At 54.2% G+C, this 25,541-nt stretch overlaps 10 protein-coding genes across 10 annotated transcripts; 3 read left to right on the top strand and 7 right to left on the bottom strand.

Moving 5' to 3' along the window:
- The first annotated feature begins 572 nt into the window (after positions 1 to 572).
- Positions 573 to 2,677, top strand: B0T23DRAFT_54927 (Zip-domain-containing protein). Its single transcript, XM_062841435.1, has 2 exons — positions 573 to 952; positions 1,017 to 2,677. The coding sequence occupies exons 1-2, from the start codon at positions 682 to 684 to the stop codon at positions 2,549 to 2,551; spliced, it is 1,806 nt and encodes a 601-aa protein (XP_062687843.1). The 5' UTR covers positions 573 to 681; the 3' UTR covers positions 2,552 to 2,677.
- A 492-nt stretch (positions 2,678 to 3,169) lies between these two features.
- On the top strand, positions 3,170 to 5,246 carry B0T23DRAFT_54805 (PLC-like phosphodiesterase). Its single transcript, XM_062841430.1, has one exon. It carries the CDS (start codon positions 3,344 to 3,346, stop codon positions 5,210 to 5,212), a length of 1,869 nt encoding a protein of 622 aa, XP_062687842.1. The 5' UTR covers positions 3,170 to 3,343; the 3' UTR covers positions 5,213 to 5,246.
- B0T23DRAFT_54813 (major facilitator superfamily domain-containing protein) lies at positions 5,247 to 7,201 on the bottom strand. Its single transcript, XM_062841432.1, has 2 exons — positions 6,821 to 7,201; positions 5,247 to 6,741 (listed from the first exon to the last, which is right to left on the bottom strand). Exons 1-2 carry the CDS (start codon positions 6,938 to 6,940, stop codon positions 5,281 to 5,283), a joined length of 1,581 nt encoding a protein of 526 aa, XP_062687841.1. The 5' UTR covers positions 6,941 to 7,201; the 3' UTR covers positions 5,247 to 5,280.
- A 1,053-nt stretch (positions 7,202 to 8,254) lies between these two features.
- Positions 8,255 to 9,359, top strand: B0T23DRAFT_54808 (YhhN-like protein). Its single transcript, XM_062841431.1, has one exon. It carries the CDS (start codon positions 8,500 to 8,502, stop codon positions 9,175 to 9,177), a length of 678 nt encoding a protein of 225 aa, XP_062687840.1. The 5' UTR covers positions 8,255 to 8,499; the 3' UTR covers positions 9,178 to 9,359.
- B0T23DRAFT_54921 (glycosyl hydrolases family 43-domain-containing protein) lies at positions 9,359 to 11,381 on the bottom strand. The gene has a single exon (XM_062841434.1). It carries the CDS (start codon positions 11,170 to 11,172, stop codon positions 9,541 to 9,543), a length of 1,632 nt encoding a protein of 543 aa, XP_062687839.1. The 5' UTR covers positions 11,173 to 11,381; the 3' UTR covers positions 9,359 to 9,540.
- Positions 11,262 to 13,764, bottom strand: B0T23DRAFT_436998 (uncharacterized protein; the record flags this gene model as incomplete). The annotated part of the gene is made up of 4 exons (XM_062840601.1): positions 11,262 to 12,153; positions 12,208 to 12,546; positions 12,612 to 13,497; positions 13,617 to 13,764. The coding sequence occupies 4 exons, from the start codon at positions 13,762 to 13,764 to the stop codon at positions 11,592 to 11,594; spliced, it is 1,935 nt and encodes a 644-aa protein (XP_062687838.1). The 3' UTR covers positions 11,262 to 11,591.
- A 2,064-nt stretch (positions 13,765 to 15,828) lies between these two features.
- B0T23DRAFT_457482 (uncharacterized protein) lies at positions 15,829 to 16,543 on the bottom strand. The gene is made up of 2 exons (XM_062841285.1): positions 16,344 to 16,543; positions 15,829 to 16,281 (listed from the first exon to the last, which is right to left on the bottom strand). The coding sequence occupies exons 1-2, from the start codon at positions 16,395 to 16,397 to the stop codon at positions 16,111 to 16,113; spliced, it is 225 nt and encodes a 74-aa protein (XP_062687837.1). The 5' UTR covers positions 16,398 to 16,543; the 3' UTR covers positions 15,829 to 16,110.
- A 1,182-nt stretch (positions 16,544 to 17,725) lies between these two features.
- Positions 17,726 to 19,249, bottom strand: B0T23DRAFT_390995 (Metallo-dependent phosphatase-like protein). The gene has a single exon (XM_062837909.1). It carries the CDS (start codon positions 19,220 to 19,222, stop codon positions 18,125 to 18,127), a length of 1,098 nt encoding a protein of 365 aa, XP_062687836.1. The 5' UTR covers positions 19,223 to 19,249; the 3' UTR covers positions 17,726 to 18,124.
- A 1,205-nt stretch (positions 19,250 to 20,454) lies between these two features.
- On the bottom strand, positions 20,455 to 22,425 carry B0T23DRAFT_390991 (aldehyde dehydrogenase domain-containing protein). Its single transcript, XM_062837908.1, has 2 exons — positions 21,061 to 22,425; positions 20,455 to 20,895 (listed from the first exon to the last, which is right to left on the bottom strand). Exons 1-2 carry the CDS (start codon positions 22,269 to 22,271, stop codon positions 20,826 to 20,828), a joined length of 1,281 nt encoding a protein of 426 aa, XP_062687835.1. The 5' UTR covers positions 22,272 to 22,425; the 3' UTR covers positions 20,455 to 20,825.
- Positions 22,426 to 23,745: 1,320 nt separating this feature from the next.
- Positions 23,746 to 25,014, bottom strand: B0T23DRAFT_54754 (glycosyl hydrolase catalytic core-domain-containing protein). Its single transcript, XM_062841429.1, has 2 exons — positions 24,259 to 25,014; positions 23,746 to 24,184 (listed from the first exon to the last, which is right to left on the bottom strand). Exons 1-2 carry the CDS (start codon positions 24,879 to 24,881, stop codon positions 23,827 to 23,829), a joined length of 981 nt encoding a protein of 326 aa, XP_062687834.1. The 5' UTR covers positions 24,882 to 25,014; the 3' UTR covers positions 23,746 to 23,826.
- Positions 25,015 to 25,541: the final 527 nt, after the last annotated feature.

Raw genomic sequence — 25,541 nt, 5'->3', positions numbered from 1 at the left:
GAACAGCCATGCATAACTGCCGGAGTCATCAAACCATTCAAACTTCAAAACCGAATTCATGTCAACGACCAGTCGATGTCTTCGCTCAGGAATCTCCCAATGTTTCAGTTGTTGTTCGTTTTACAACCCACGCCAAGATCTGGGGAAGACTGGAGGATCTCTGAACGGACCACTCATTTCAACGGATTTCTGTCAGGTGTGGAGCCATCGGGGCATCACGGAATGGACCGAGCCTGTCGTTGACTGTCACGGGGTTAGGGTTCACTGTTAAAAAGGCCTGGACTTGGTCTCCAAGAGTCCAAGATGACATGTCAGATATTTCCGTTGTCGTCTTCTTCATAATCAGACCGCTTCCACTTTTTGTTGTAATACAACTGGATATGTTTACTGTTTGTTCCAGTCGACTCATCAGTCTCGCAGCATTTAGACAGTCAATAAATAATACTGTTTGCGATCTCTTCATGTTCCTCTCACTGCCGTGAACAAAGCTCTGTCCGACCCATCGCGTTACTGTATCGAGTGGAATCCAGTTCGATTCGCCACGAACAGAAAAGTCAACAAAGCCAAGACTCAGGGGTTACAGTCATCAGTCATCGCGAACCTTCCTTCGCAACCGATCCGCATCACTTTGACGAACCCGACACCGAAATTAAACAGACTGAACTCTACCAATTGCCCAAAATGAACTGCCCTTCTCGCAATGACGATGCCGAGCTCGAACATCCCTTTTGGAACCAGCAACCCCATTACCTGGCTGCGGACTTGACCACCTGCCAGGACCTCAATGGCATTGCCAATTCGCGGACGCACAGGTATGGATCCCAGGGCAGCGAGGTCGGCGTCTGCGCACTGAATCATCATCCAGGCGGCGGCATAAGACTGCATGATGCGGACCGGAGACCACAAGTTCCTCCGGAGAAGAACAATAATTCTGCGGGGCGGCGGTCTATTGGTATGTCAATGTCCCTAACCCTTTCCGAGTGTAACTTGAATGACTAACACCGACGGAAACACAGACCCCGCCCCGCAGAAATCCCCGGCAGCCGGTGGTGAAGACCGTGCCTGCCGAACTCGGACCTCCGTGGCTCCACTCCTCCGTAGCGCCGCTTTGGCGGTCCCGGGGTGGGTCACCTGGGTTCTCTCCGTCGTCGTTACCTCGTTGATCATGTCCACCATCATGACAAGACAACAACATGGTAACGATAGACAAATTCAAGTTGATGCAGCTCTCCATGTCTCCGCCGTCGCCGAACCCGTCACGCCCCGGGTCTTCAAGAGAGCATCAACTTGTCCCAAGGGCGGCGTGTCTGACGAGGAGCTTTATAACACGGCTTTTCACGGTGCCGCCCTTGCCATCATCTTCGGCGTCTCCTTCCTCGCCTGCGCTTTTCCTGTCCTCATGACCCGCTTTCCCATGATTCGTCTCCCACCTGTGTTCTTCTTTGCCGTCCGCCACTTTGGTACCGGAGTCTTGATTGCCACGGCTTTCGTCCATCTTTTGCCGACCGCTTTCATCTCGCTCAGCAACCAATGTCTCGACAGCTTTTGGACGCAGCAGTACCCCGCCATGCCGGGAGCAATTGCGCTGGCTGCTATTTTCATGGTGACGATTGTCGAGATGGTGTTTCACCCCGGAAGACATGTGCATCACGGACCTCACGAACAGGAACAGGTTTCGGGTGCACCCGCTCAGTCCAATACGAACGACGAATCAATCGACCCGCTCTCTCGTCTCCCCAGCAACGCTCGCGCCCCTGACGACACCACCAACAACCTCCCCTCCCGACCCAAGGGCGCCCTCCGCGGACGCGCGCACTCCATCGGCCGCCGGCTCTCCCACGTCTCCCGCCAGGGTCAAGACCCACAAGACCGGGACGCCGTCCTCCCTGCCCTGCCCTCCGAAGACTACTACCTCGACACCACCACCACCACCACCACTACCCCCCAATTCAACAAGGAAATCTTCCAATCCGACCTGACCCTCTCCAGCCCCAGCACGCAACAAGTCGAATCTCAGCTGCCTCATGATGGATACATGTACCTGACCGCCGAGATGAAGCGCCGCAAGGAAACCATGCAATGCGTCCTGCTCGAGTGCGGCATTCTTTTCCATTCTGTCTTTATCGGCATGGCCCTATCCGTTTCCGTAGGGACGGATTTTGTCGTTTTGCTTATTGCCATTGCTTTCCATCAAACTTTCGAAGGTCTTGCTTTGGGATCACGCATCGCGAGCATTACGTGGCCGGAGGGGTCGAAGCAGCCGTGGTTCATGGCTTTGGCGTACGGGTGCACTACCCCTATCGGACAGGCAATTGGGTTGGCTACGCATCGGTTGTATTCTCCTGAAAGTGAGGTGGGCCTGATTCTGGTAGGGACGATGAATGCTATTAGTTCGGGACTGTTGGTCTTTGCTAGTCTGGTGGAGCTTTTGAGTGAGGACTTTTTGAGTGATGAGAGTTGGAGGACGTTGAGAGGGAAGAGGAGAGCGGCGGCGTGTGTGTTGGTGTTTGCGGGGGCGGTGGGCATGAGTCTGGTGGGGGCTTGGGCTTAGGTGGTCCGGATCCTATCTGTGGGTGTAGCATGGAAAGGGGGGGTGGTGGTGGTGGGAATGTGTGTTGATGTTGGTGATGTCTTTGACCACTCATGGTTGGCAACGGCTTGTTGCGAACGAAAGGGTTGAAGCGTTTGGATGATTTGATTGGACAATGGATGAATGTCATCTGGAAGATCGTTGGATGAAACTGTTACACGATGAAAAGGATAGACAAAACGGAACGACAATTTTACCTCTACAGTATCGGTATTATCTTGACATCAACCTGCAATCGTCATGTGCCATTTCGACGTTCCTGTCAACACACCCACTTGCCGTGCCGAGACGTGATGTTCTGGGCGCCCAGACCGTGATCCCATCCAACCTCACCTTCGTTGCCAATATTGGACGGTGGCTGCCTGGGTAAAACGGCACAGTCAGGCCCCCCATAACCAGATCCCACAGACATCACATGCTCTCTGAAGGATCAAGCTGAATACGATGATCACGGACTCGCCGGCATGATGCTCCCCAGTTCCGGCTGCTTGGCTCTTAGCGCCGAGCGGCCGCGAGCCCGTTGACCCCACCACCTAGTGCTGCTGGTCCCGCGTTTCAGCCCATCTTAGGCGGGTCCAACACCCACTGAGGTGCAACTAGACATTGATCCCCGTGGGTCATCCATCCATCCCATCGACATTGAACCAAACACGTGGGGTCATAAAGGCTCTCTTTTCCCTTCAGTCCAAGTCTCTCTTCCATCGTTTCCCTTTTCTCACTCGTTAGTAGGAGGGCAGACGGTACATACCTAACATGAACCAACTCAAACACACCCTAGCCGGCCTCGGCGAATTCGCCAAAGAGAACCTCCCTCCTCAAGTCACCGGGACCGTCACCGACCTCACCTCTTCGGTCCGCAGCAGGCTCACTCTCGGCTCCCGTCGACGCACGCAACCAATCGACGATGAAGAAGCAGGCGACATCATCCCGTTTGACGCCCACGCCGGCGGCGGCCATTCCACATGCAAGCACGGCCCGCAGCTCCGCGTCTCCCCCGCTTTGCAGTCCTTCATTGCCAGGAACCATCTTTTGAGTCCGGGCGAAACCGTCGCCGACTTGCTTGCCAAGCCCCATATTGCCGTCCCACGCGAGGTAATCAACAGGGACTACCCCCTACCCGAGTACTTCGTTTCAAGCAGTCACAACACCTACCTGTGCGCGCACCAACTCTTTGGCGAATCCTCCACCGACCCCTACCGACACACCCTCCAAGCCGGCTCAAGATGCGTAGAGATTGACGTCTGGGACAACCCCGACAACCTGGACGAACCCAAAGTCACGCACGGCTACACCTTGGTCTCCAACATTCCCTTCCGCGAAGTATGCAAGATCATCCTGCAAGTCGTAGAGGAAGAGGAAGAATCCGGCGGCGGCGGCGGTGCGCCCGTGTTGATTTCGCTCGAAAACCACTGCGGCGCTCAAGGGCAGGAGGCGCTGGTGCGAATCATGAAGGAGGTATGGGGGAGGCACTTGTTGGATAAGCCGGTAGAAACCGAGTCGCACATTGAGCAAGACCAACATGTTCGTCTCCGCGACTTGGGGTCCAAGATTGTGGTCATCGTGGAGCATCATCTGATCAACGAAGCCTCGTCTGATTCCTCCTCCGATTCTAGCTCGGAAGACGAAGTCGAGCAAAAAGAAAGGAAACAAAGAAAACAAGCCAAAAAAGATACTCCCGAAGCCAAACTCATCATCCCCTCCCTCGCCGAGTTGGGCGTCTACGGCCAATCCGTCAAACCGCCCGACAACAGCTGGTTCACCTCTTCCGACCTCCTACCCTCCAAAGACGGCCCGCACCACCACCTCATCAACGTATCTGAATCCGGCCTCAACGCCCTTTTGTCTTCTGGCAACGGCGCCAGCATAGCCAAGCACAACGCCCGCCACTTGATGCGGGTATTCCCCAAGGGCACGCGCATCTCTTCCAAGAACCTCAAACCTTTGCCCTTCTGGGGTTTAGGCGCACAAGTATGTGCTTTAAACTGGCAGACCTTCGACGCAAGCATGCAAATCAACGAAGCCATGTTCGCTGGAACAGGGGGGTACGTGCTTAAACCTTCTTGGTTGCGGTCTAACGCGGCAATGGTGGGACTAGCGGAAAAAGAGTTTCGGGAGCAAGTGGCGAGGACGAGACGTAGGAAACGATTGAGGTTGGTGGTGGCGGGCGCGTCGGATGTTCCCATCCCTAGCGGCAGAGATACGGATAAGGAACTTAAACCGTACCTGACTTGCACGCTGCTACATCCGGGCGTGCCGTTTGGGGAGATGCAGCAGACCAAAAAGAAGACGGATGTGTTCAGGAAGCATAAGCTTAGTGCGCTGCTGATTGGGGGATTGACGGGGGCAGCAAGTAAAGAGGAGGAGAACAGTCTGGTGACGGATCCAGTGTGGGATGAGACGCTGGAGTGGGACGAGTATGAAGACGATGAGTTGGTTTTCTTGAGGATGTTCATCAAGAGCGATGATTCCTTCTCCAGCAACCCGGTGCTGTGTGTGGCCAGCGTTAGGCTGTTGTATGTGGAGGGCGTCAAGGGGCAGTGGAGGTTCGTGCGGATGTTGGATCTAAGGGGGAGGGAGACGGCATGTACACTGCTGGTCAAGTTTGAAGTGGATGAGCTCTGATTAAATGCCGGTTCGGCTACCACTAATACAGTTGCAAGCACAATGGGAGAAAGCAGGCCAAAAAAAGACTAATATACATAAATGAACTCGTCGTTCTGACGATCCGTCAGGTCCAAGAACGCCCGACTTCCAATGTCGCCTTCTTGGGCTTGGGCGGCACCCGCCGCATTGAACTTCTTATCCATCGAAGCATCATGCAGCTTGGCCGGCTTGCCATTCGCCACGCGCTTCTTCTCCTGCATCTTGTTCAGCAATACCAAGTTGCCCAGCTGCAGCAGCACAACCGCCGCCATCATGCTGTACACTCCCAGCGTGGCCTTTAGCCCGGGCGTGTAAGCAGGGGCATCGGCCGTGTCGAACAACAAGGGGCCAATGATGTTGCCCGCCGAAGAAGCAGCGTTGAACAGCGACATCATGATACTGCTCTTGGTCGATCCCGCAGTGTTCGCGAGAATCCACGAGACCACCAGCGTGTTGCAGCCAAAGATGAAGGCGAGGAAGTAGTAGCCCACCAGCAGGGGCGCAATGTGCGACTTGTCACGGGGAAGGACATAGAGCATAGAGATGCCCGCCAGGATGGGGAGGAGAATAATCAAGAGGGCAAAACCCTTGCCCGACCGCAACTTCACACTCGTCCAGGCGACGCCGAGAATGACAACGTACTGGACGGCGCCGAAGGGGATGTTGAGCAGCGTGGTCTTGTGGTTGTCGAATCCTAGGCCGCTCAGAATCAACGGACCAAAGGTGTTGACCACCTGTGCGCCGAGGTTATTTGCCAAAGACATGGCAATGAAGAGGTATGTTTTGATATCCAAGAAAACCTCTCCAACCTGGGCCCACTTGAACTTGTGCGCCTCGCCATCGCTGGTGCCGTTGTTGTTGGCCCTCAACCGCTCAATGGCCTTTAGCTTCTCCTCCGCAGTCAAAAACCTTGCCGAATGGACGTTGTTATCCAGCTTCCAGTAAATGAAGGGCACCGTAACAACCGTCATCAGCCCCGTGAACAAAAAGATAATCTGCCACGACGCCAACACGTGGCTATGGATCTTGGCCAAACCAAACGACAGCGCCGCCGCAAAGATGGTTGCCAGACCATTGGTGCCGTACCACCCCGCCACTCTGACGGGCTGCTCGCTCCTCCGGTACCAATGCGCCGTGATGACGGAGAACAGCGGCAAACAACCGGCCTCGAACAGGCCCAAGAAGAAGCGAACAGCCAGCAGGGCAGAAAAGGTCTTGCACAGGGGCGTCAGACATTGGGCGATGCCCCAGCCGAGAACGAGAACGGACATCAGGATGCGATGCGGGACCTTGATGATCAGAATCGAGGAAAAAGGCTGCCATGCTAGCTGGGCGATGGGGGCAATGGACCCAATCAGACTGTACTGGTTGCCTTGGAGGTGGGCGTCTTCGCGCAGGCCGAAGATGGCGCCGTAGCCGAGCACGGTCTTGTCGAGGATTTGGAGGAAGTAGACCCAAGCGAGGATGGGGAGAATGGTCAGGTCTGTTTTGCGGAGGATGCGGCGGTTCTGGATGAATGGCAGGGCATGTTAGCAGGGGTTTTCTTTGGGTTTGAGGAGTGGTCGGATGGATGCAAGAAAGCCTCACATCTTCCTCTGTTAGAGTGACGCGCTGGTTCTCGGTCTCGGTCACCTGGGGCCCGTCTTCTATGTCTTCAAGGTCGCCCGAAGCCTTGTGGGCGAGGACTCCGACTCCGCCGTCTGCCATGGTTGCACAATTGACTGGACTGGCAACCTAAGGTCGAAGCGAATCGGGTAGGGTGTGGTCAACTAGGTGGTAGATGGCCGGCTACCTTCCTGTCTGGGGATGAAGGACGGAGTGAACCCAGGTGGGAACACGAAGGGCTGGACCGGCTCCTCTTTATGTTCCCATCGAGGCACGGGGAAAGTCCACCATGATGTACGCTAATGCTGGGCCGTATTCCGTTCTGGTGCTAAAGGTCTGGGGAGACTGGGGAAACTGGGGATCAGCGCCGGTCGCCGACCATGGATCATGGATCGCGGAAGATGGGGAAGAATGGGGATGCTCCACGAGGGAAACCCAATCAAGGCGACGGGCAGGATATGGCGGTCTCTCTTGGCCTGGGATCAACGGCAGCTAGCTCTAGTGCTAGATGATAGGAGGCATCGTCGGACGAACATGGCGATCGGGGTTGTGCCATCATAGATGTCACGGCGGGACGGGAACATGACGGGCGAGTGTGTTGAACATTTTATTGGAAGCGGGCAAGATGGGGGTACGGGCATCATTGCGCTGCATTTACAGCACTGCCATCACCTGTACAATACCTTACAGTACTGCCGTTGATTGCCGCTGCCGACACGGCATAATGCGGGCAACCAAATGGGGCAGGCAAAGCGGCGTCTTTTCCAATTCCGCTTCCCTTCAAGCTGCCTTCTTAGGTCCTTCCTCCAACACAATTACTGTTTGGCGAATGGCGACATCACGAACGGACCCATCATTGACCACATTGACAATGTACCTTATGTTGGCTTTATTTCTATCACGTACTCCCTCCCGTCTTGTCCTTGAAAGGTGTTCTCCGCAGCTAGGCCATCCTTGATTCCCCTTTAGCCGACTTCCCTTGATCCCAACCAACCACGCGAATCCAGCCCACCGTGAACAACGAGTCTGGGGATGATGGGGTACCCCGCAGTCTAAACAAGTTCCCATCCCGCAACGAAATCGATCAATCAACGCGACATGGAAAGGCCCGATAGAAAACGAGATGGATTGCGGGGAAGGTGGCTAGTACCGGTCCGCGGGGGAAACAACAAGGAAGGATAGAGGTATGGAGGGTGGAATAATCACAACACCATGGTCACCATCATCACAACGTCCAGTGTGGTTGCTCAGTGGGGGTGGTTGCACATGGTCGCTCTCCCCACGACCCCCAATGCTCCCTCCCACGTCTCCCCACGTATCCCACGTACTATCCCACGTATTCCCCAATTCCCCAACCTCCCCACTCCAAGTTCATCCACTTTGCTGACTTGTGTAGCCGAGACCAGGGACTCCATGCCGAAGACCATGTCCAGCCCAATGTTTGGAATTTTCACGTGGGACGAATCGTCAACCTCGGACGAGAAAGAAGAAAGAAAAAGGAACAAAACATACCCCGCAATGTCCACGATGAAGACGACGATGCCAAAGTAAACAGTCACCAATCGCGGTTATCAGATCGAACACTTCAAGTCCACACACGAATCCAATCCAACTCCTACCCCTCATAGGTAAGCCTGCTTCCAGACAACGCCGTTACCACCATGTCGTCCGATACAGACGCATCTCTGGACAAAACCGTCCTAGCCGTCTCCTTCGCCTCCGCCGTCCTCTACCTCTTTCAAGTCCGATCCAGCCCCTCGTACTCGCGCACGCTCGTCAAGACCTCTTCCACCGCCTTGCTCTTCTACCTCTCTCACCTTCTCGGCGGCCCCCAATTCCTTACTGGCGCTCTAGCCCTCAGCGCCCTCGGCGATGCCTTCCTTGCTTGGGATGGCGACCTAGCCTTCCTTTGTGGTCTGTCCAGCTTCTTGGTGGCTCGTGTCCTTTACATCTTGTTGTTTCTGCAGCAGCAACATGCTGCTGGTTTTCAAGGTCTATCAGAGGGGGGATGGCGCACCGCAATGGCTGGTGGATTGGTGGTTCTGGTCCCTGTCATGATCGCCACGTTGATGCCCAAGGTTGGCAATGCGCTGAGAGTACCGGTGTTGGTGTACTCGCTTACCATTTGTGTGGTGGACCTGACAGCGCTCACATTGGAGAATGGAAGGGTGATTGTGGGGGCCGCAATGTTCACGGCGTCGGACTCGATCCTTGCGGCGGACAAGTTCTTGGTGCCTGAGACAGAAGGGTATAGGGACTGGATGCAGAGAGCCGTTTGGGTACTGTACTATGGAGGGCAGGCGTTGATTACGCTGGGATTTGTTGAGCCGGCGTGGTAGGGCACGTCCGGTGTAGCATCCGAAGGCGTGGAGGACAGGGCGGTCACGCTCCTGGTGGACAGCGAGTTCCAACCCGGCTTTCGTTTGCAAGCCAAAGTCTGGCTTAAGCCTCTCGTGCCGGCTTTCGACACTTGGCCGCTAGGAAAGGAAGTAGTGGATGACGCCATCGACAGTCAATAACTCTCTCGGATCTAAAAGGAGGATGCCAGGACCTTAGCTTCGGCACAACAGAGCGAAACGGCCAAGTCAACTTCGCGGATTTAGCAGGAGGCAGCTCTCTACTCGAACAACCATTATCCTGGACATCGACATCATTCAACTCTAGCTCTTTGCACCCCTATTTTCTCCCTCCATCCTTTGGACTTATTCATTGTCTCTAACATAGGCATCCTGCTGGTTCTTCACGGGCTTGTACAGCAAATAGTCAAACTTGGCCTCCGCCGCCAGCCCGTTCAGGTCAGAGGCAGCCACCCCGACAAAGGCACCCGTAAAGCTGCCATGCTGCTGATGTCCACCACACTCATCCGAAACAATGCTGGCATCAAACACGGGTCCAATCTTCTTCAGCTCTTCGCCACCGCTACCCAATACCGCATAATAAAACTGCAACTGATTGCCCCGGATCGTCAAAGCAAGCTTCACCTTACCCTCGTTCGGGATCTGGACGTATGGAACGTATGGGGTGTTGAGGTTTCCAATCGGCCATGACGCTTCAGACGACATGATGAGCAATTCTCGCTGGCCATCCGAGTGAGCTGTGACGGTCAAGTAGAAGAAGTTGTACCGGCAGTAGTACGCAGTCAAACCAGCAAACTGCCTCTCGTCGGTCGGGGAAAAGTCAATGACGGTCTCGGCATCGTAGCTGAAGTGCTCCTGTCTCCTGGCCACCAATGCCTGCTCGAACCAACTGCCAATGGCTTCCCGACCGATCAGCGTCAACTTGCCGTCCTTGACGTTGAAGATGCGCTCCGTTTCCGGCGTTCTCAGCCACTGGAAATCCTTGTGCAACCCATCCTTGAAGGTATACCTCTTCTCCTCCCAGTACTTGCTCTCATCCCTCTCCCCCAGCAAGTCCACCCAGAGACTTGGCACCGGTCCATTCTTGACATACAGCCAATCGTCCTTCCAATAACACTCCTGGATTGCCGTCTCACGTCCCAACACACACCTCCTGAGCTGCGTCGTCGGCCGTCCCGTCAAATGAACCAAATACGTTCTCCCATCCTGCGTCTCCACGATGTCGCCATGTCCGGCCCTCTGCAGCGCGGCTCTCGGATGGTCCTTACTCGTCAACACGTGCTTCTCCGGATGCGTCTCATACGGTCCCCAGATATCCTTGCTCCTCGCCAGCGTACAAGCGTGCTCATACCCAGTCCCGCCCTCCGCAATCAGCAAGTAATACCATCCATTACGTTTATACACATGGGGTGCCTCGGCCAGTGCCAGCTCTGTGCCCTGGTAAACGTTCATCCTTTCTCCGACGAGTTTCTTCGTCTTAGCATCCCACTCTTGGACCGCAATCCCTGCGAACAGAAGCGGCCTCCGCCTGTGATCCCACAGCATATTCACAAAGTACTTCTTGCCGCTATCCGGGTCATGAAACAGACTCGGGTCGAAACCAGAGCTGTTGACGTATACCGGATCGGACCATTCCCCATCAATCTTGTCCGCCCAGACGATATAGTTGTGTGCGTCTTTGAAGCTGCCATCCTTCCTCTTGACGTCTGTGTACACAAGCCAGAACTTGTCGCCGTCATGTGAAAGGCAGGGGGCCCAGACACCGCACGAGTCCGGGTCGCCACGCATGTCAAGTTGGGACTTGCGGTTGAGCGGGCGCGTGAGGAGCGTCCAGTTGGCGAGATCCGTCGAGTGGTGGATTTGTATACCTGGGTACCATTCAAAGGTTGAGGTGGCAATGTAGTAATCCTGTCCGACACGGAGGACGGAGGGGTCTGGATTGAAGCCGGGGAGGATGGGGTTTTTGACAAGGGGCATTGTGGGCGATGTTCAAGTTGCTGCTGATTGTCGACAGTCGAAGATGGTCACCAGGCTGTAACTTTGAAGAGCTTACCCAGAGCTTGCAGAAGGGGACGGGTGTCTTCTTATACGCTCATATTTGTCATGCCCTTCGGTTGATGTCACCTCTCCAAGACCCCCCAGGTGGGGTGGAAGGATGGAAGAAGTCCGGGTAAAACGCAGACCGCGGGGCAATTTAGCCGGACTGAGCTGTCACACCAACGGACGCACTGCGCGATCGACGACGCTGCCAAGATGTGACATTGCGGGATGCACCGTGCGGGGATTCCCAGGCACTCCCGTCCAGGATCGGAACTCGGGAAGTGGGTAAGTAGTGTATGTGCTTTCTTGATCCTTCGTTCGGTCTATGTACACCCCGAACTCGAGGTCTACGTCTATCATCTGTATGCGCTCAGATCTTGTGGCCTTCCCTCCCATGGAAGTTCTTGTGCCCTCGGTCCTGCATCCCCATGCAACTCGTTTGGTCTCGCGTCGGGGTCCAGTTCCCACCGATAAGCGTGACTTGAGAGTTCGGTGGGCGGGGTGTATACCTCTGTTGCTGCCGAATGGACCGGAAGCTCCTTCTGATGTCCGTAGGGTTCATAGAAGCCTTGTGGTGGTGGTGGTGGGAGTGACGGCTCTTGGACGGGAAGTTCAGCCGATGATAACGCTCCTGCGGAGTTCTTTTTCTTGTTCCTCCTTCTCCAAAACAACCAACCACCGATGACTCCCAGCACGACGACGCAACCCCCCACGATACCCCCTACGATAGGTCCGGTCTTCGACTTGCTGGACTCGCCCTTGCTTTTATCAGTGTCACCATCCGAGGAACCACTGCCGCCGCCGCCGGATGATGGTTTGTCTGATGAACTTGGCTTATCCAAATTCGTAAAGTTCACAGGCGTCGCCAGGAACATCTTCTTTACATCATCCGAGTCCCACTGGACTTTGTCAAGACCCCTGAAACCGATCAGCATGGCATTTATACCGACCCGAAACGAAAAGATCACTCACCCATCTTTGTACCACTTCTCAATCACTTCGGCCGGTCTGTACTCGGCAGCCTCCGCATCATAGCTTCCATTGTTTTTCCAAGTCATGGTTGTCATATCGAAGACACCCAGTCCGAGCGGTAACGGATCCTTACTTTGCCAGATTGCCGGCCATCCATCCTTCTCGTTCTGCCCACCTATCACCAACAGTTGACGGTTGCCTACCACAGCGCAAGTTCCGTGAGAATGAACGCCGTTTGAACGGTCGTCGACACGGAACCAAACAAATCCTGGAAGGGAAAGAACGTATAGGTCATCGTAGGACTCGGTGAACCCTGCATCAGCGCCGCCGTAGACGAAGCTGTTGGTTAGATGTCAGCACTGTTGGATTCAGCAAAAGCCTTGTGAACAGGAAGAGAAACGAACATCTCGTGGGTACCGGCTTGGCTTCGAACGCCCGCGACGCAATGGCCCATTCTGGAAGTTGGCGGTGTGCCTGTTGTTGTCTGCGAGTACCACTTCTTCGTTTGTGCGTCAAAGAAGGTCATGTTGTTGAAGTCAAGGAGGAGATCCGGGCGGGTGATCCCCCGCGAGTCGCCCTTTCGCGTCACGTCCAGGATGAAGATCCCTCCTCCAAACATCATGACCACTCCGTTTTTCCCGTCCTCCCCAAGTCCATCAACGAAGTGCGCCCTTCCATCCTCCAACGCCCGACCTTTCGGGAGAAACCCGACCTCGGTATAATTGGTCCACGTTTCCGTCGCAAAGTCATACTCCACCATTCCCGGAATCCTCAGTCCCGGGCCTGACGTGATGTTCGCATCCGGATCGGTGCCAGGCGTCATGATTCCCCCGATCGACCACCCCCTCCCACCTCCCGCCGCATAAGCCATACTCGCCGTCAGATTCAACCCTCGCAAAACCTCCGGATTACTGGCCTGTTCAACCGTCCACGCTCCCCCGCCTTGCCCATCGACAGTAAACTTCCAAATTCCGCGGTCCTTCCTCACATCCTTAACCGTTTCTTTCCACGATACTTGGCCACCGTAGATGTAAAACCCTTGATCTTTACCATCTGAAGATTTCCAGGGCCAGAGAGCGTGGTTGTTAAAAACAGGAGGTCGGTCGCCATCGGGAAAGGTATGGGATTGAAAGGGGGCATTGCGGGTGTCCCACGAGGTGGAGAGGTCAATTGATAAGACGGAGGAGATGCCAGTGGCAGGGTGGTCGTCGGGCGGAAGGGCGTTCTCGCCAGTTCCATATTGGGAGATTTCGCCGCCGGAGAGGTAGAGGTGGGAGCCGATGACCGCTGCTGTTAATGGGAAAAGAGGTAGGTACCTCGTTAGTTGTGAGAGAAGGGAATGAAATGAAGAAATGCCTGGAAAGGGAGGGAGCTGGAGGAGGAAGCGGTATCACGAAGGGGAAACTTACCACGCTCATAACCACGCCGAATGAAGTTCGAATCGGAAGGCGTATCGGCGTTTTGCCCATTGACAGGAAGGGGCCATTGAAGTGAAGCAACAAGGGACAAAAGTGTCAATGTCTGCCGCAGCGGGAGGACCGTTGACAGAAACATCATGGTGACGTCGGACGCGGCTCTCACACGTATCGTGAACTATTGACCGTGGAACGGTTCACGACAAAGGTCCGTCACCCAGGATGAACCCAGGAGAGAAAGTTCAGAGGAAAAAGAGAAGTTGAAAACCAAGAGGAAGTGGCAGATGGTGGAGACATTCTTGTTCCCTGTCCGCTTTCTGCCATCCACCAGCGAACTAAAAGAGGGCACATGGTTCGATATGACCATTATCAACCAGGGGGTCATTTTCGACCCTGGGTTAGGTAGCATCTTTACCGTACATCCACATCTCCAGCCACCGTTACCTTACCATTCTTACAACATGTCAATCGGCAATGTTTGCACCCGTCTGGTCTGCACGGTTCTTCCAAGCTCTCTCGACCAGAAGGCTTCCTACTCCGGTCTGGATTGCTATTAAAGCAGCCAAAAAGGGCCCCCAAATGCTGCGCCAAGGTTGGCGATGCCATCAAACGGACCTTTGATGGAGCTGAAGCTGTGCAACGTTGGCGCCAGCTGGACCAATCAGCTCGTAGTAAGCTGCTGATCTCTAGTGTGAGCGAGTCGGCCGGGGTTGGGGGAGTAAGCCCTAAGCAGCAGCTTCGGCAATCGGCAGGCAGGGAGGTGGTGTGTTAAATTGTCCGGTCACACTCACATCAGAACTTACATATCCAAAGAATGTCCGTACTATCTTTCACATCACCTAGCGGGCAAGTGGCAAGGACGAGAACTTGGGATCCTTGGGGAGCTTGGGTAAGCACTAAGTGCGACGTTGGCGGTTGGGTACGACGTGAGGAGACCAGTGAGAACAAGGGATTGCATGGTGAGGAGCGATACGGCGACAGAACGTGAGCTTGAGGTTGAAGGATGGGAATGGGATGGTGGTATCACACAAGGAAAAGCTGATCTTTGCGGTGACATGGACAAGGGTATCTCATGATTAGGACCAGACAGTAACGTCGCGATGAAAGGTTTGGTGAGGAAGGCATTGGTGGAGATAACATCATAACGCCGAGCTTGAAGTATCGCTAACAAAGCACGTCTAGTTATAGATTGGTAAGCGAGGGCACGAAACGCACAATGGTCGACCCAGCCCTTTCCAAGCTCCCAGATTCCGACGACCCAGGATCTCAAGCCCAAAGCACTCAACTCTGCTCAACGACCAGGCGTTCTTGCTCCCACAGCAATACTGTGTTCACTATCTTCACCTTCCGAAGCATCTAGTTCGAAGTAATGGTGTCCGTTTGCGATTCCAGTGGGCGGGACATAGAGGTAGGCTTCAAATGGAGGCGCCTGGATTGGCAGCTCGTGTGACTCTTCCGCTTTTGACTGGCCACTCAGGCTTCTTAAGAAAGTAGTCACTTCTTTGACCTCGCCTCTTGTAGGCAAACGAACGTCCGCACATAGCCAGCAAAATGACACATTCAGCAACTGCACAGCCAGCAATGAGGCCTGTACTTGGTTTTTCTGGGAGTTGTGAGCCGGATCGTTGGTCCCAGACCTTGAAGTCTGCTCGTCCGCATCTGTTGCAAACGTGATGTTGGTAGATGAAAAGAGGCGTTCCAACTTAGAGGTATTCGATGATCATTGTGGCACGTACGTGTGGTTGATACAATGGGGCCATCATTCAACTTTTCAAGAAGGTCCCATTTATTCACCAAGGTAACCGCTTACCGAGCTCGACACAAGTCTTCAACTGCTTGAGGTGATTGATACGCGTCAGCATCCGCGTTACAGCTTCCGTTTCTTTCACTGACCACACAAATGGAAGGTACGCCAAAGAAACACTGAAAAAGAAGGAAGCAATGCAATGGTGGGTGGTGCTCGTCGAAGCTCACCTTCAGCTTGTTTGGTACTGCTATTGGTAGTCCTAACCCTTGCACTCGAATAAGGGGGACCAAAACACCTTCACCCAGGACTGCTTCGCTAAGACGTAGGAGTGACCGGCCTATGCAAGAGCAATCGGTTTATTAGATAGAAGTGCTGGACTTTTCCTACTGCTCGATCCCGTGTGAGTACTTGATAGCATGGTTACCTACTCTTGAGATGGTGTTGTGCCAAGTCATTGAGGCATGGAATTAATTCAAACGGAACATGACGTTAGTAGATAGATAAGCGAGCCTTCATCTGCTTCAAACTCCAGTTTAACATCTGTGAACAATGATCTGCATATCCCGGGTCTAACTAAATACATAGATGACCCAGTACGCCCAGGTACGCTCCTGCCCAATGGACAGGTGTCCCTAACCTATTCCATCTCAACTCATTTGGACAAAGCTTGGACACTGTGCCTTCGTTCCTACCCTAACTTAATGGTCGAGTCCAAGTCCGCCTAGAACCTCATAGTTGACTTTACTTCTTGGCTCCCGAAGAGGCACCAGATCCAGTGCTGGACTGGTTGGAACCCGAGGTGCCGCTAGAGAAACCCGAGCCTCCGGATGTCTGCGAAGAAGACCATCTGTCTCCGGCCGACTGGGCACGAGCTGCGAAGCCCCCAGAGCTCATATCACCGCCGCCCTTGGCCTGTTACCATTTTGTTAGACTTGACTGGAAATTATTGAACATTATTGGTGTATATGACTGACCTGTGAAGACTGGATTCGCGAAGAATCGGACTTTGTCATCTCGCTTTTGGGCATTTTGGTCGATGGAGCTGTATATCAAGCAGCTGAGGTTGGAAAGATGATGCTCGTGTGTTGTTTGAAGGTGTCAAAGTGGACTGAGTGGAAGTTACAAGAGTAGTAGTGAACTCGTTGACTGAAGAAGAAGAAAAAGAGGATGAGAGTGAGAGAAGTGAACTCATTCGATGCCTAGGGTAGGGTTTATATACACGAGACGAGAGTCATAATCTAACTGCGGATTGAGAATGCATTCATGTTTGGCTCAACCAAGCGAATGTTCACGTCACTACCTACCCCTCACCATCTCAGATGACGTGTGCATGGTTTGAGTTGATATGATCAATTTGCTCATGTATTGGAAGATGCTTTCAGCATAGAGGGATTTGACCGTGCTTGGTTGGCTGAGGAAGTTTGCACTTGGGCGGTTGGCTACATGTTTGTATTCAGCTGGCTGGGCCTCCCGCTCCCATCCAGTCAAATACATCAAGATGGTGTGCTGCGCAAACAATGGACGAAATTGACTTGCCCGAACACTCATCGCCAAACTGGGCATCTCAGAACACTGAGTGGACTTGCCGGGGTCCTTCGCAACCAATCCATAATCTTATCGTCCCACAACAACTAGGTATCTTGCCTTTCTGCCATTGTTGGTATATGTTGTAGGTCGACAGAACCACATCATTATAGTAAAGCAACTCATATACAAGATCTTGGAGCTAACGCGATACCTGCCTATGGAAACGATTGTTCTAAGAAGCAAGGTCCTCCAAGGCAACACATGCGGAGAGCTTCGATCAGACTCTCGTGCCTCAGTGGCGAGCCCTTCAGCGTGCTGTCAAAGTACTCATACGTCACAAGGACGAACAAAACAGCCAACAATATCATTGCCGGTCGAGATACCGTACGAGCCTGATGCACGGGCTCGGCTTGGCCTGCAAGAGGCCCTCAGTCTGAGGGGCTCAAGGAGGGTAACACACATACCTGGAGGTAGGTTGCGAGATTGGCAGAATGGCAGACGACAAGACGATATGGGTGATTGACGAGGAAACTCACAGAGTGCACAGAAGGAGGATCGTCAAGATGACTTCTGTCTTGATGGAGAGTATATGCTCCTTGGGAGGCGGGGAGCCGACGTGACGAACATCTTCGTCCAGTACGGTCTACGGACAAGGCACGTGCACCACAAGAACGGCCAACATCATCGCGGGCGGCAGGCATGAAGCCGGGTACGTCGACGGACTCAGGATCTCCATCGTTGTCCGGGCCAGAATGGCCATCAACATGGATTGATATCACAAACGGTGTTGGTTTCTTGCACTCGAAACCGCTGAAATCGTTTGATGTTAGTCGCGCTAAGACCTAGTGGCTCGTCTCCATGACAATGCTTAGTACCATGACGAGAAGACCACTGCACGCACGCGGCAGCTTTCGCCCGTTGTGAATCAGAAGGTGTTGGAGGTGACTGAGGACAAAATCGTCGGCCACGAACATCACGTAAGTCGACTGCGAGAGGTAAAGTAAAAGTGCATTAACTTGAAGGATTTTCATCTATTGGACTCATATTACACGTATCCACGTTTCCAAGACACTCATACAAAGGGTTGACCCTCTTGCGTGCGGGTCCTGCTCCTCTCGTACCTACTACAGAGTGCCACATCCCGAGCTTCACAGAACTTTCAAGGCAGCGACCAGCCAGAGTGGTTGAGGTCTTTTCGCAGTCACTAGCAGTGACAGGAGTGACGGACTCAGTGGCGCCTGCGATCTTGGTCGCAAGTACGGGCCTTGAACAGAGTGGCGGAGTCAAGGACGGTGTCGTTGTTGCTGGCGACAAAGTCGTGAGTCAAGTGAGTGCAGTTGTGGAAGGTCAGGCGGCTCCAGCCGTAGGTGGCGTTGGACGTGTCAAGGCCGAAGCGGCTGTAGGGCTGGCGGGGGCTATCGAGGGAGTCGAGGCCGTCGTAGTGGCCAGCGGCACCGTTGGTGATGTACCAGGGGGAGGAGGGATTCTCCAGCTCGTTGGGGTCAATCTTGCCGTCGGCGATTGGTGCGAGGCGCTCGTAGATGTGCGAATGGCCCGACAGCACCAGGTCAACGTTGTACTTGAGCAGCAACGGCTCGAAGACGTCCTTGCACGTCGGGCAGGTATCACCGGTGTTGCTGAGATAAAAGGCGCGGTGGCCGGCCACAACGACCCACGGAGTCTTGGAGCGGTCAACGGCCGCCAGATCGGCTTCCAGCCAGTTAGACTGCGCGTTCATGGTCGCATTGACCGGGTCAACACCGGTGAAACCCTCAGATCCGCCAGTCTGGTCGGGGCCGATGAAACCATGGCCCAGGTCGGTCTCGGTATCGAGCTGGATGAAGTGCACCATGCCGTGGTCGAAACTGTACCAGAAGTTACCGGTGCCGCCGGAGACGTCGCTAGGCATGCGGAAGTGGTTCTTGAAGCCGGTGAAGTTGGTCTGGCCCATCATGCAGATACTGCTGTCGTACGTGATGTTGTGCACCTTGTCCGTGGTGCCAGCATTGTCACAGTTGGCCTCGTGATTGCCGGGGCCCACCATGTAGGGCTTGCGGGCGGTGATGGGCATCATTTCGTCGTAGAACTCGTTCAGGATGGACTCGTACACGGCGGCGCCTCCCTGAATGGTTGTGTTGGGTAGGAATCCATGGATCTCTTCCTTGAGCCAGTAGTCGGCGTAGGCAATGTCGCCGGCATGCCAGAGGAAGTCGAAGTTGTCGATGTTGGCTTCCAGCGAGTCGATGGTGTTCTTCTCTCCTGGCTGAAGAATGTTGGTGCTCGCCACGCCAGTGCCCGCAGATGTGGTCAGGCCCTTGCTACCCATGGTACCGAGGTCGACGACGACGGCGACCGAGAAGGGGGTGTTGTCACCAGCCTCACGGCTCGTCGTAAAGTTGAAGACGTCGGTCGTGCTGTTCATGAGCTGCAACGGCTTGTAGAAGTAAGTCGTATCGGGGCGGAGGCCGCTGATCAGCACGTGGTTGTTGTAGGTCTGCGAAGTGGGATACGTGACGGAGACGTCGGACGTCGCAATCTTGTCCAGACGGTCCCGCGAGAGGCCCCACTGGACAGAAGGGTTCTTGACGACATCGAAGGTGTTCCAGCTGACCATCATGCCGTTATCGCCGTGGTAGGCAAGACGGACCTGGGAGTTCATGGTGTAGGCGTTCGCCGTGGCCGCAGCCACGAGTAGGTCGCTGAACCTCATTGTTGTAGAAGACGACGTAGAAAGAATGGTTCGTTGTTGGATTCCTAGGTGCTCTCCATGTCCCTATCCGGAGGTGATGTCACTGCTTTTATACGCGTCGACGTTCTCGACATTCTCGACTATTTTGAATCGGTAGTCCACAACACGTGCGTCGGTCCGACTGGATGCATCTACCGAAAGGCGGACGATGGCTCGCATGTGGTCTTGGAGACGAGCCATATTGGTTGAGTGAGAATGGTGGAGTTTAGCTTCCTGTCTACCTCTACCACCTAGCCGAGAGATACGACCCTAGCTGTCAAAGGCGGCATTAGTCAACAGACATGGCGAACTTTAGGCAACCGCCTAATGCAGGTCCGGGGAGCGTTTTTTTTTTTTTTTTTTTTTTTTTTTTTTGTTGCAGGAAATTGGGAGAGTTGACCCGACGGGGAGAGTGATGTCGTGGATATAGTTTTTGAAAACCAATTGGCAAGCTCAACCAACTCACGTGTTATCCTTCCGCAACTAAAGGACCTGGCAATGGCCCACACCATGTCCAGGACTACTCCTGCTGTGAGGGCGTGATGGGTGATGGTGTCTTCGGAAATGGACGGTCCCCGGGAATAGTTCTGGATGAGTGTAGGAAGATGCCCAGTTCCAGTGGTTCGAGCGCCCTGCAGTTCCAGTTCTAGGTCGACTTCTCACGCTCACCGCCAAGAAGATTTCCAACCAACCAAATGCCGCGTGTCCAGCTCCGTGAAGCCTGTGTGGACCACTGCATTAGGTGAGCACACGGACCACATCTTTTCAACGTTCATTCCCGAAGACGAATTCGTGTAGATCCTGACTTGACTGTCACACTGACCACTGCATCTCCCCTTGCATTTCAGAACTCGGCACATCTAGATCAATTGAACTGCCGCGTCTCAGTCATGGCTCTGTCTTACCTCATAGGGAAAGCCTCCTTCTGAAGATCAGGTACGCGTCATCTAGAAAAGAACCTAGAGGTACCTACACGTACCGACGTACTTCCAAACACTGCCGAATATCGTCATGTCCACCATTCGAATCCTCTTGATATTTGGAACATAAATCACGCACAATGCTCACTCACTGATCACTCCTTCAGGTTGCTAGCTCAAGCAGCAACCACCGTCAACCCCATTGGATAAGTACCTCTACATGAATGACTTCAAAGTGATGATGACTTATTACCGAGCCGTCACCCACCTCGAGCTTCATGTCAGTTCCCGGGAATCCGGGATAGGTATTGACCAAGCGGAGGGCTCCCCGTGTTGCGGGATTTGGGAGCCGTGAGTTAACCATCTCCTACTGCCAACTTCTACATGTACCTGAAGTTTACACCTGTCCAGCACGACTGGGTCCGGATCATGTCTCTTAAGGCACTCTATGAAAAATCACGCGCTTTGCTGTAAATTCACTATTCTAATAAATGCATTCTATCGCTCCCTCCTTAGAACATACCGCCTGACCTCCTCGTCATCAAGCTCTGGGTGTTGCACCAGCCCTTGAGACCGATGAGACCCCAGTCGTGGCCCATACCGGACTGCTTGAAGCCACCAAAGGGCACGTTGGGCGCCAGGTCCTGGTGGGTGTTGATCCAGAGACTGCCAGCCTCCAGCCTCCTGGCGATCCTCTCCGCCTTCTCCAAGTCCTTGCTCCAGACAGAGGCACCCAATCCCATATCGGTGTTGTTGGCCATCCTGACCACCTCGTCCTCACCACCGACCCACTTCACGACGGGCACAATAGGGCCAAACGGCTCCTCCTGCACAATCCTGGAGTTCTCAGGCGGGTTGTCGATGATGGTAGGCTTGAAGTAGTATCCCTTCTTCGCGCCCGCCTCGGCCTCGACCTCGCCACCAATAACAGGCTTCAGGCCCTCCTTCTCAATCGAGGTAAATAGTTCCTTGACCTTCTCGAACTGCATCGCGTTCTGGACAGGAGGGAAGAAGGCGCCATCGGTGTCTTCGGACCCGCCGAACTTGAACGTCTTGACGACCTCGACCATCTTGGCCAGGAACTGATCGTAGATCTTCTCGTGAACGAATAGTCTCTTGATGTCAACGCAGACTTGGCCAGCGTTGTTGAAGCAGCCGAGAGCAACCTTGGGCACGACCTCGTCCAGGTTGACATCGTCGCAAACAATGGCCGCGTCGTTGCCGCCCAGCTCGAGTGTCACGCGCTTGAGAGTGCTGGCGCAGGCAGCCATGACCTTCTTGCCCGTCGGCGTGCTGCCGGTGAAGGAGATCTTGCGGATATCGGGGTGAGCAGTCAACCAGGGACCCAAGTCCTCCTCGCCAGACAAAGCCTGAACAACACCAGGGGGGAAGATCTTGGCGGCCAGCTCAACGAGCTTCAGCGCCGTGTTGGGCGTATAGGGCGAAGGCTTCCAGATGAAGGCGTTTCCAGCCAACACGGCGGGCCCCATCTTGCCGATACCCAGGAAGAAGGGGTAGTTGAAGGGGACGATGCCGACGCCGACACCAAGGGGAGTGTACCGAATCTTGGTTAGCTTCTCCTCGTTATCCTCAATCACCTCGTCGTCCAACCTCAGCTGCGCCGTCCCCTTCAAGTGCTTGACAGCAAAGTCAACCTCGAACTGCGCCGCCGTCGGGGGCTTGCCCTCAAGCGCAAGCAGAGAGGCAAAGTCCATAAAGTTGGCCATGATGGCATCGGCAAAGGTGTTGAGGAGGGCGGCACGCTTCTCAATGGGCGTGTCACGCCACGAGGGGAAGGCAGCCTTGGCGGCCGAGACAGCGGCGTCGACATCGGCCTTGGTGGAGACGGGCACGGCAGGAAGGGGGGCCAAGGTGGAGGGGTTGACGGCGGCCCGGGTGGTGGGGGTTGACTTCAACTCATTGTTGATGATGTTGTAGAAGTTCTGGAGATGCGTTAGTACAAGGTGGCTCAGGTGTGGGATGAAGACGGCAGGAGCAGCCCACGAGACGCGGAAGAAGGCAGTGAAGGGGGGGAGAGAGAGGACATACGGTAAAGTCAATCTTGTAGTCTGTGGTAGAAGCCATATTGAATGTGGTGATGGTGTCTCTTGGGAAACTGAGATGAGGATGGATGGGAGAAAGATGAGTGAGAAGATGGTAGAGCATCCAAAAGTCAGAATATCAGGGTCCCTTTCTTGTCCTTTTATATGTATATCACCACCCAAGCTTGCCGCCCCACGGGGGACATCCTTACATCCAGTCCAGGACACGTTTTCCCATTACGGTGCCTGGCTCAACGGTTGCCACTGTTGAGCGGGGGAATCGTGATTCTGCGGGCGGTGTTGTCAAACTGTTGTGCTAGCGGCGCAAGGGTTTGTAACGGTGAACGCTAAGCGGTGACATGCGCACATGGTAAGTGGAACGTGGGAGAAAGCGGTGACAGTTTCCAACAAAATTAGCATACCGCAAGCTTGAGAAGCCGATGAACCTCGGACTGGCCATTCCTGTCGTCTTGAAGAGCTTTGGAGGCGGCCGCATGGTTCCGCACGCGGAACTAATGAATATCAAGCGGGTCCGGTGGGCACAACGGCCTATTTTAAAACGCCATTTATTGGATGGTTCGCTTGGGTTCTTCAAAAAAAACAGGGATTGCAACGGGCGTGCATAAGGTTGAGGTGGGGATTGTTGAGCCCCTTGAACCCCTCTGCCCCTCTCGGCCCCTGAAGATAAGGGTTGAAGAACGACGTGGCGATCGAATGCTGAATGTAGAGCTCTGGCGATCTGTAAATAAAGTGAGAGAGCTGAGAGGTGAGGTCGGGGGATACACGTGCAATTGGTAGGGACGCTGGCCAAGACGAGACGTCCGGTGTCACTGACGGGGGAACCCCTAGTCAGATCAGCATTGTAACCCTTTCCTGGGGATGGCTGGGCATGAATGAGCATCCTCGGCCGCGTGGATATCGGACAGGGGGGGAGGGGGGGGGGGGGGGGGGGGGGGGATAACGGCTCGAGGTCTGAGAAAGAGGTCGTGAAAGTGTCATTGCCATAATGCCACACATTCGGTGTGATCCATGCGGGAGAGTAAACATGGAGGTAAGTAAAGGTATAGACAATTTTCATAGCCAAGGAGGCATCTACGCTCGCCAGCTAAAGCCCAAGAGCAGCTCTATCTAAGGCATGGATTTCGAAGAAAAGAACTAACGAAGCCCAACCACCAAAAAAAAAATACATATCTCTAGGAAGAATCAACGCTCTGTCTATCTTGCGTTCGTCGATCAGTCATTACGCAAAGTTCACCAAACCAAGCAAGGAGACAAGTAGCAAAGTCACAAGGCGGGGAGTCGGCATCCTCACCGCACCCGAATCCTTACCACCCTTACCACTGTTCGGATCGACACCGGTGGCCTGTCTCCCAAGATACCAAGCCCCAATGTCTGTCAACTCGCCATCACGGTTCAACATGGCAGCATTAGGGCCAATATTGGACACATCGGAGCGGAAAGCGCCAAATAGGGAGTATCTTTCGACAAAGTCCAGCCGGTCCAAGTATTCTGCTGACGTTGTGTAGAAGGCTTGGGTCTCTTGTAGGTTGGCATTGGCGAGATTGTACTCTGTGACCCACATGGACTTGTTGGGAAAGCTGTGCAGTTCGGAGGTCAGCCTGTGCTCGCGGAGAGGTAGAAATGAAGAGGCGGGAGAAAGGAGGTGACCTACGCAGCAGAATATTCTCCCATATGACTAGCCAGCCCCTCAAAATTGCCATACCAGTGGATGGGGACAAAGTCGAAGGTGCAGTTCTTGGTCTTTTCACCCTCACTGATCAGACCAGAACAAGCCTCTAGAAATTTCTTGGACCACTCCATGCCCGCGGGAGCACCCGTACAAGCCGGCAGCCCTACTCTTAGCGCCTTGTAATCCTCCTGCAACGGCACAATGTTGTTCACCCACACCTGGGCGGCCACCTCGGGGTCAATGTCGCTACCGCCATACTGCCCGGGTCCATCAGGCTCGTTGAACGTTAGGATGTGGGTGACATTGACACCGCGCTCGTCGATCAAGGTCTTGATGGTATTGTAGAAGGACTTGTCACTGATGTCGGAGGGAGCGCCCCAGAGCATGGGGACAAACTCAAAGTCTGATTGGGACACGTTCGAGTAGATTTGGGAAGGCAGCGGTTTGTAGTTATAGTACCATGTCAAGTCGGTGGGAGGGGCAGTCCAAATGTAGGCGTCGTCCGGGAAGGTCGAGTTAGGAGTGAAGACCAGGCCACGCTTGGAGTTGGCGGAAGCGGATGCGACCAAGAGGCTGGCAGCGGCCGCAATGGCTCGGGTAAACATGTCGAGGGCGCGGGTGTGGTGAGGATGGGATGGGATGGGATGGGATCGAAGGCGTTTGCTTTTGGAATTGAAGTCGAAGTTATTGGAATTGAACTTGTTCGCAATCAGCGGTTTGTTGCTGACGACTCGACAGACGCGACGACGGATAGTTACTTGGACCAGCTTTACGAAGGTCGTATCGACGGCAGCCAGCCTTGTTCTCGCTGAATGTCGTGGGACCTGAAGGTGGAAGCAAGCTGGGATCTGGAAGTCTAAATGCCATCAGCTCAGCAAGTAGGAAGAGGGCCCTCAAAGATTTTTATTTTTTCTTCCTTCATGACGGTCGCCGAGCCTCGTATTTGCCACTTTGCAACCGCCCAGTCAGGCGCGTCGACAGCGCCCAGAGAAACATTTCCGTCCCGATGTGGAAATTCGATGGCGTCTGCGGGCTGACGGCAAGCGAGCTGAGACGGGAGTGCGGCTAAAGATAAGCAGCCATCGATGGAGGAGCCAGAGACGCCATCTTCAGGTACAGTAGTAAAAGCCCCATGACGCCAAGAAGAAAAGAAAAGAAAAGAGGAAGAAGATGGAAACGAGAAGTGAATCCGGCTAAGGTATTCGTTCGTTGTCAGCCCCAGCCAGACCATGTCGGCCAGCCACGGTGAGCCACGGTGAGCCACT

The sequence above is a fragment of the Neurospora hispaniola genome (genome assembly GCF_033458365.1).
Source record: "Neurospora hispaniola strain FGSC 10403 chromosome Unknown B0T23scaffold_13, whole genome shotgun sequence".
Classification (NCBI taxonomy): Eukaryota; Fungi; Ascomycota; class Sordariomycetes; order Sordariales; family Sordariaceae; genus Neurospora; species Neurospora hispaniola.
Note: the sequence above shows the minus strand (reverse complement) of the source record. Positions and strands in the feature narration are given on the sequence as shown.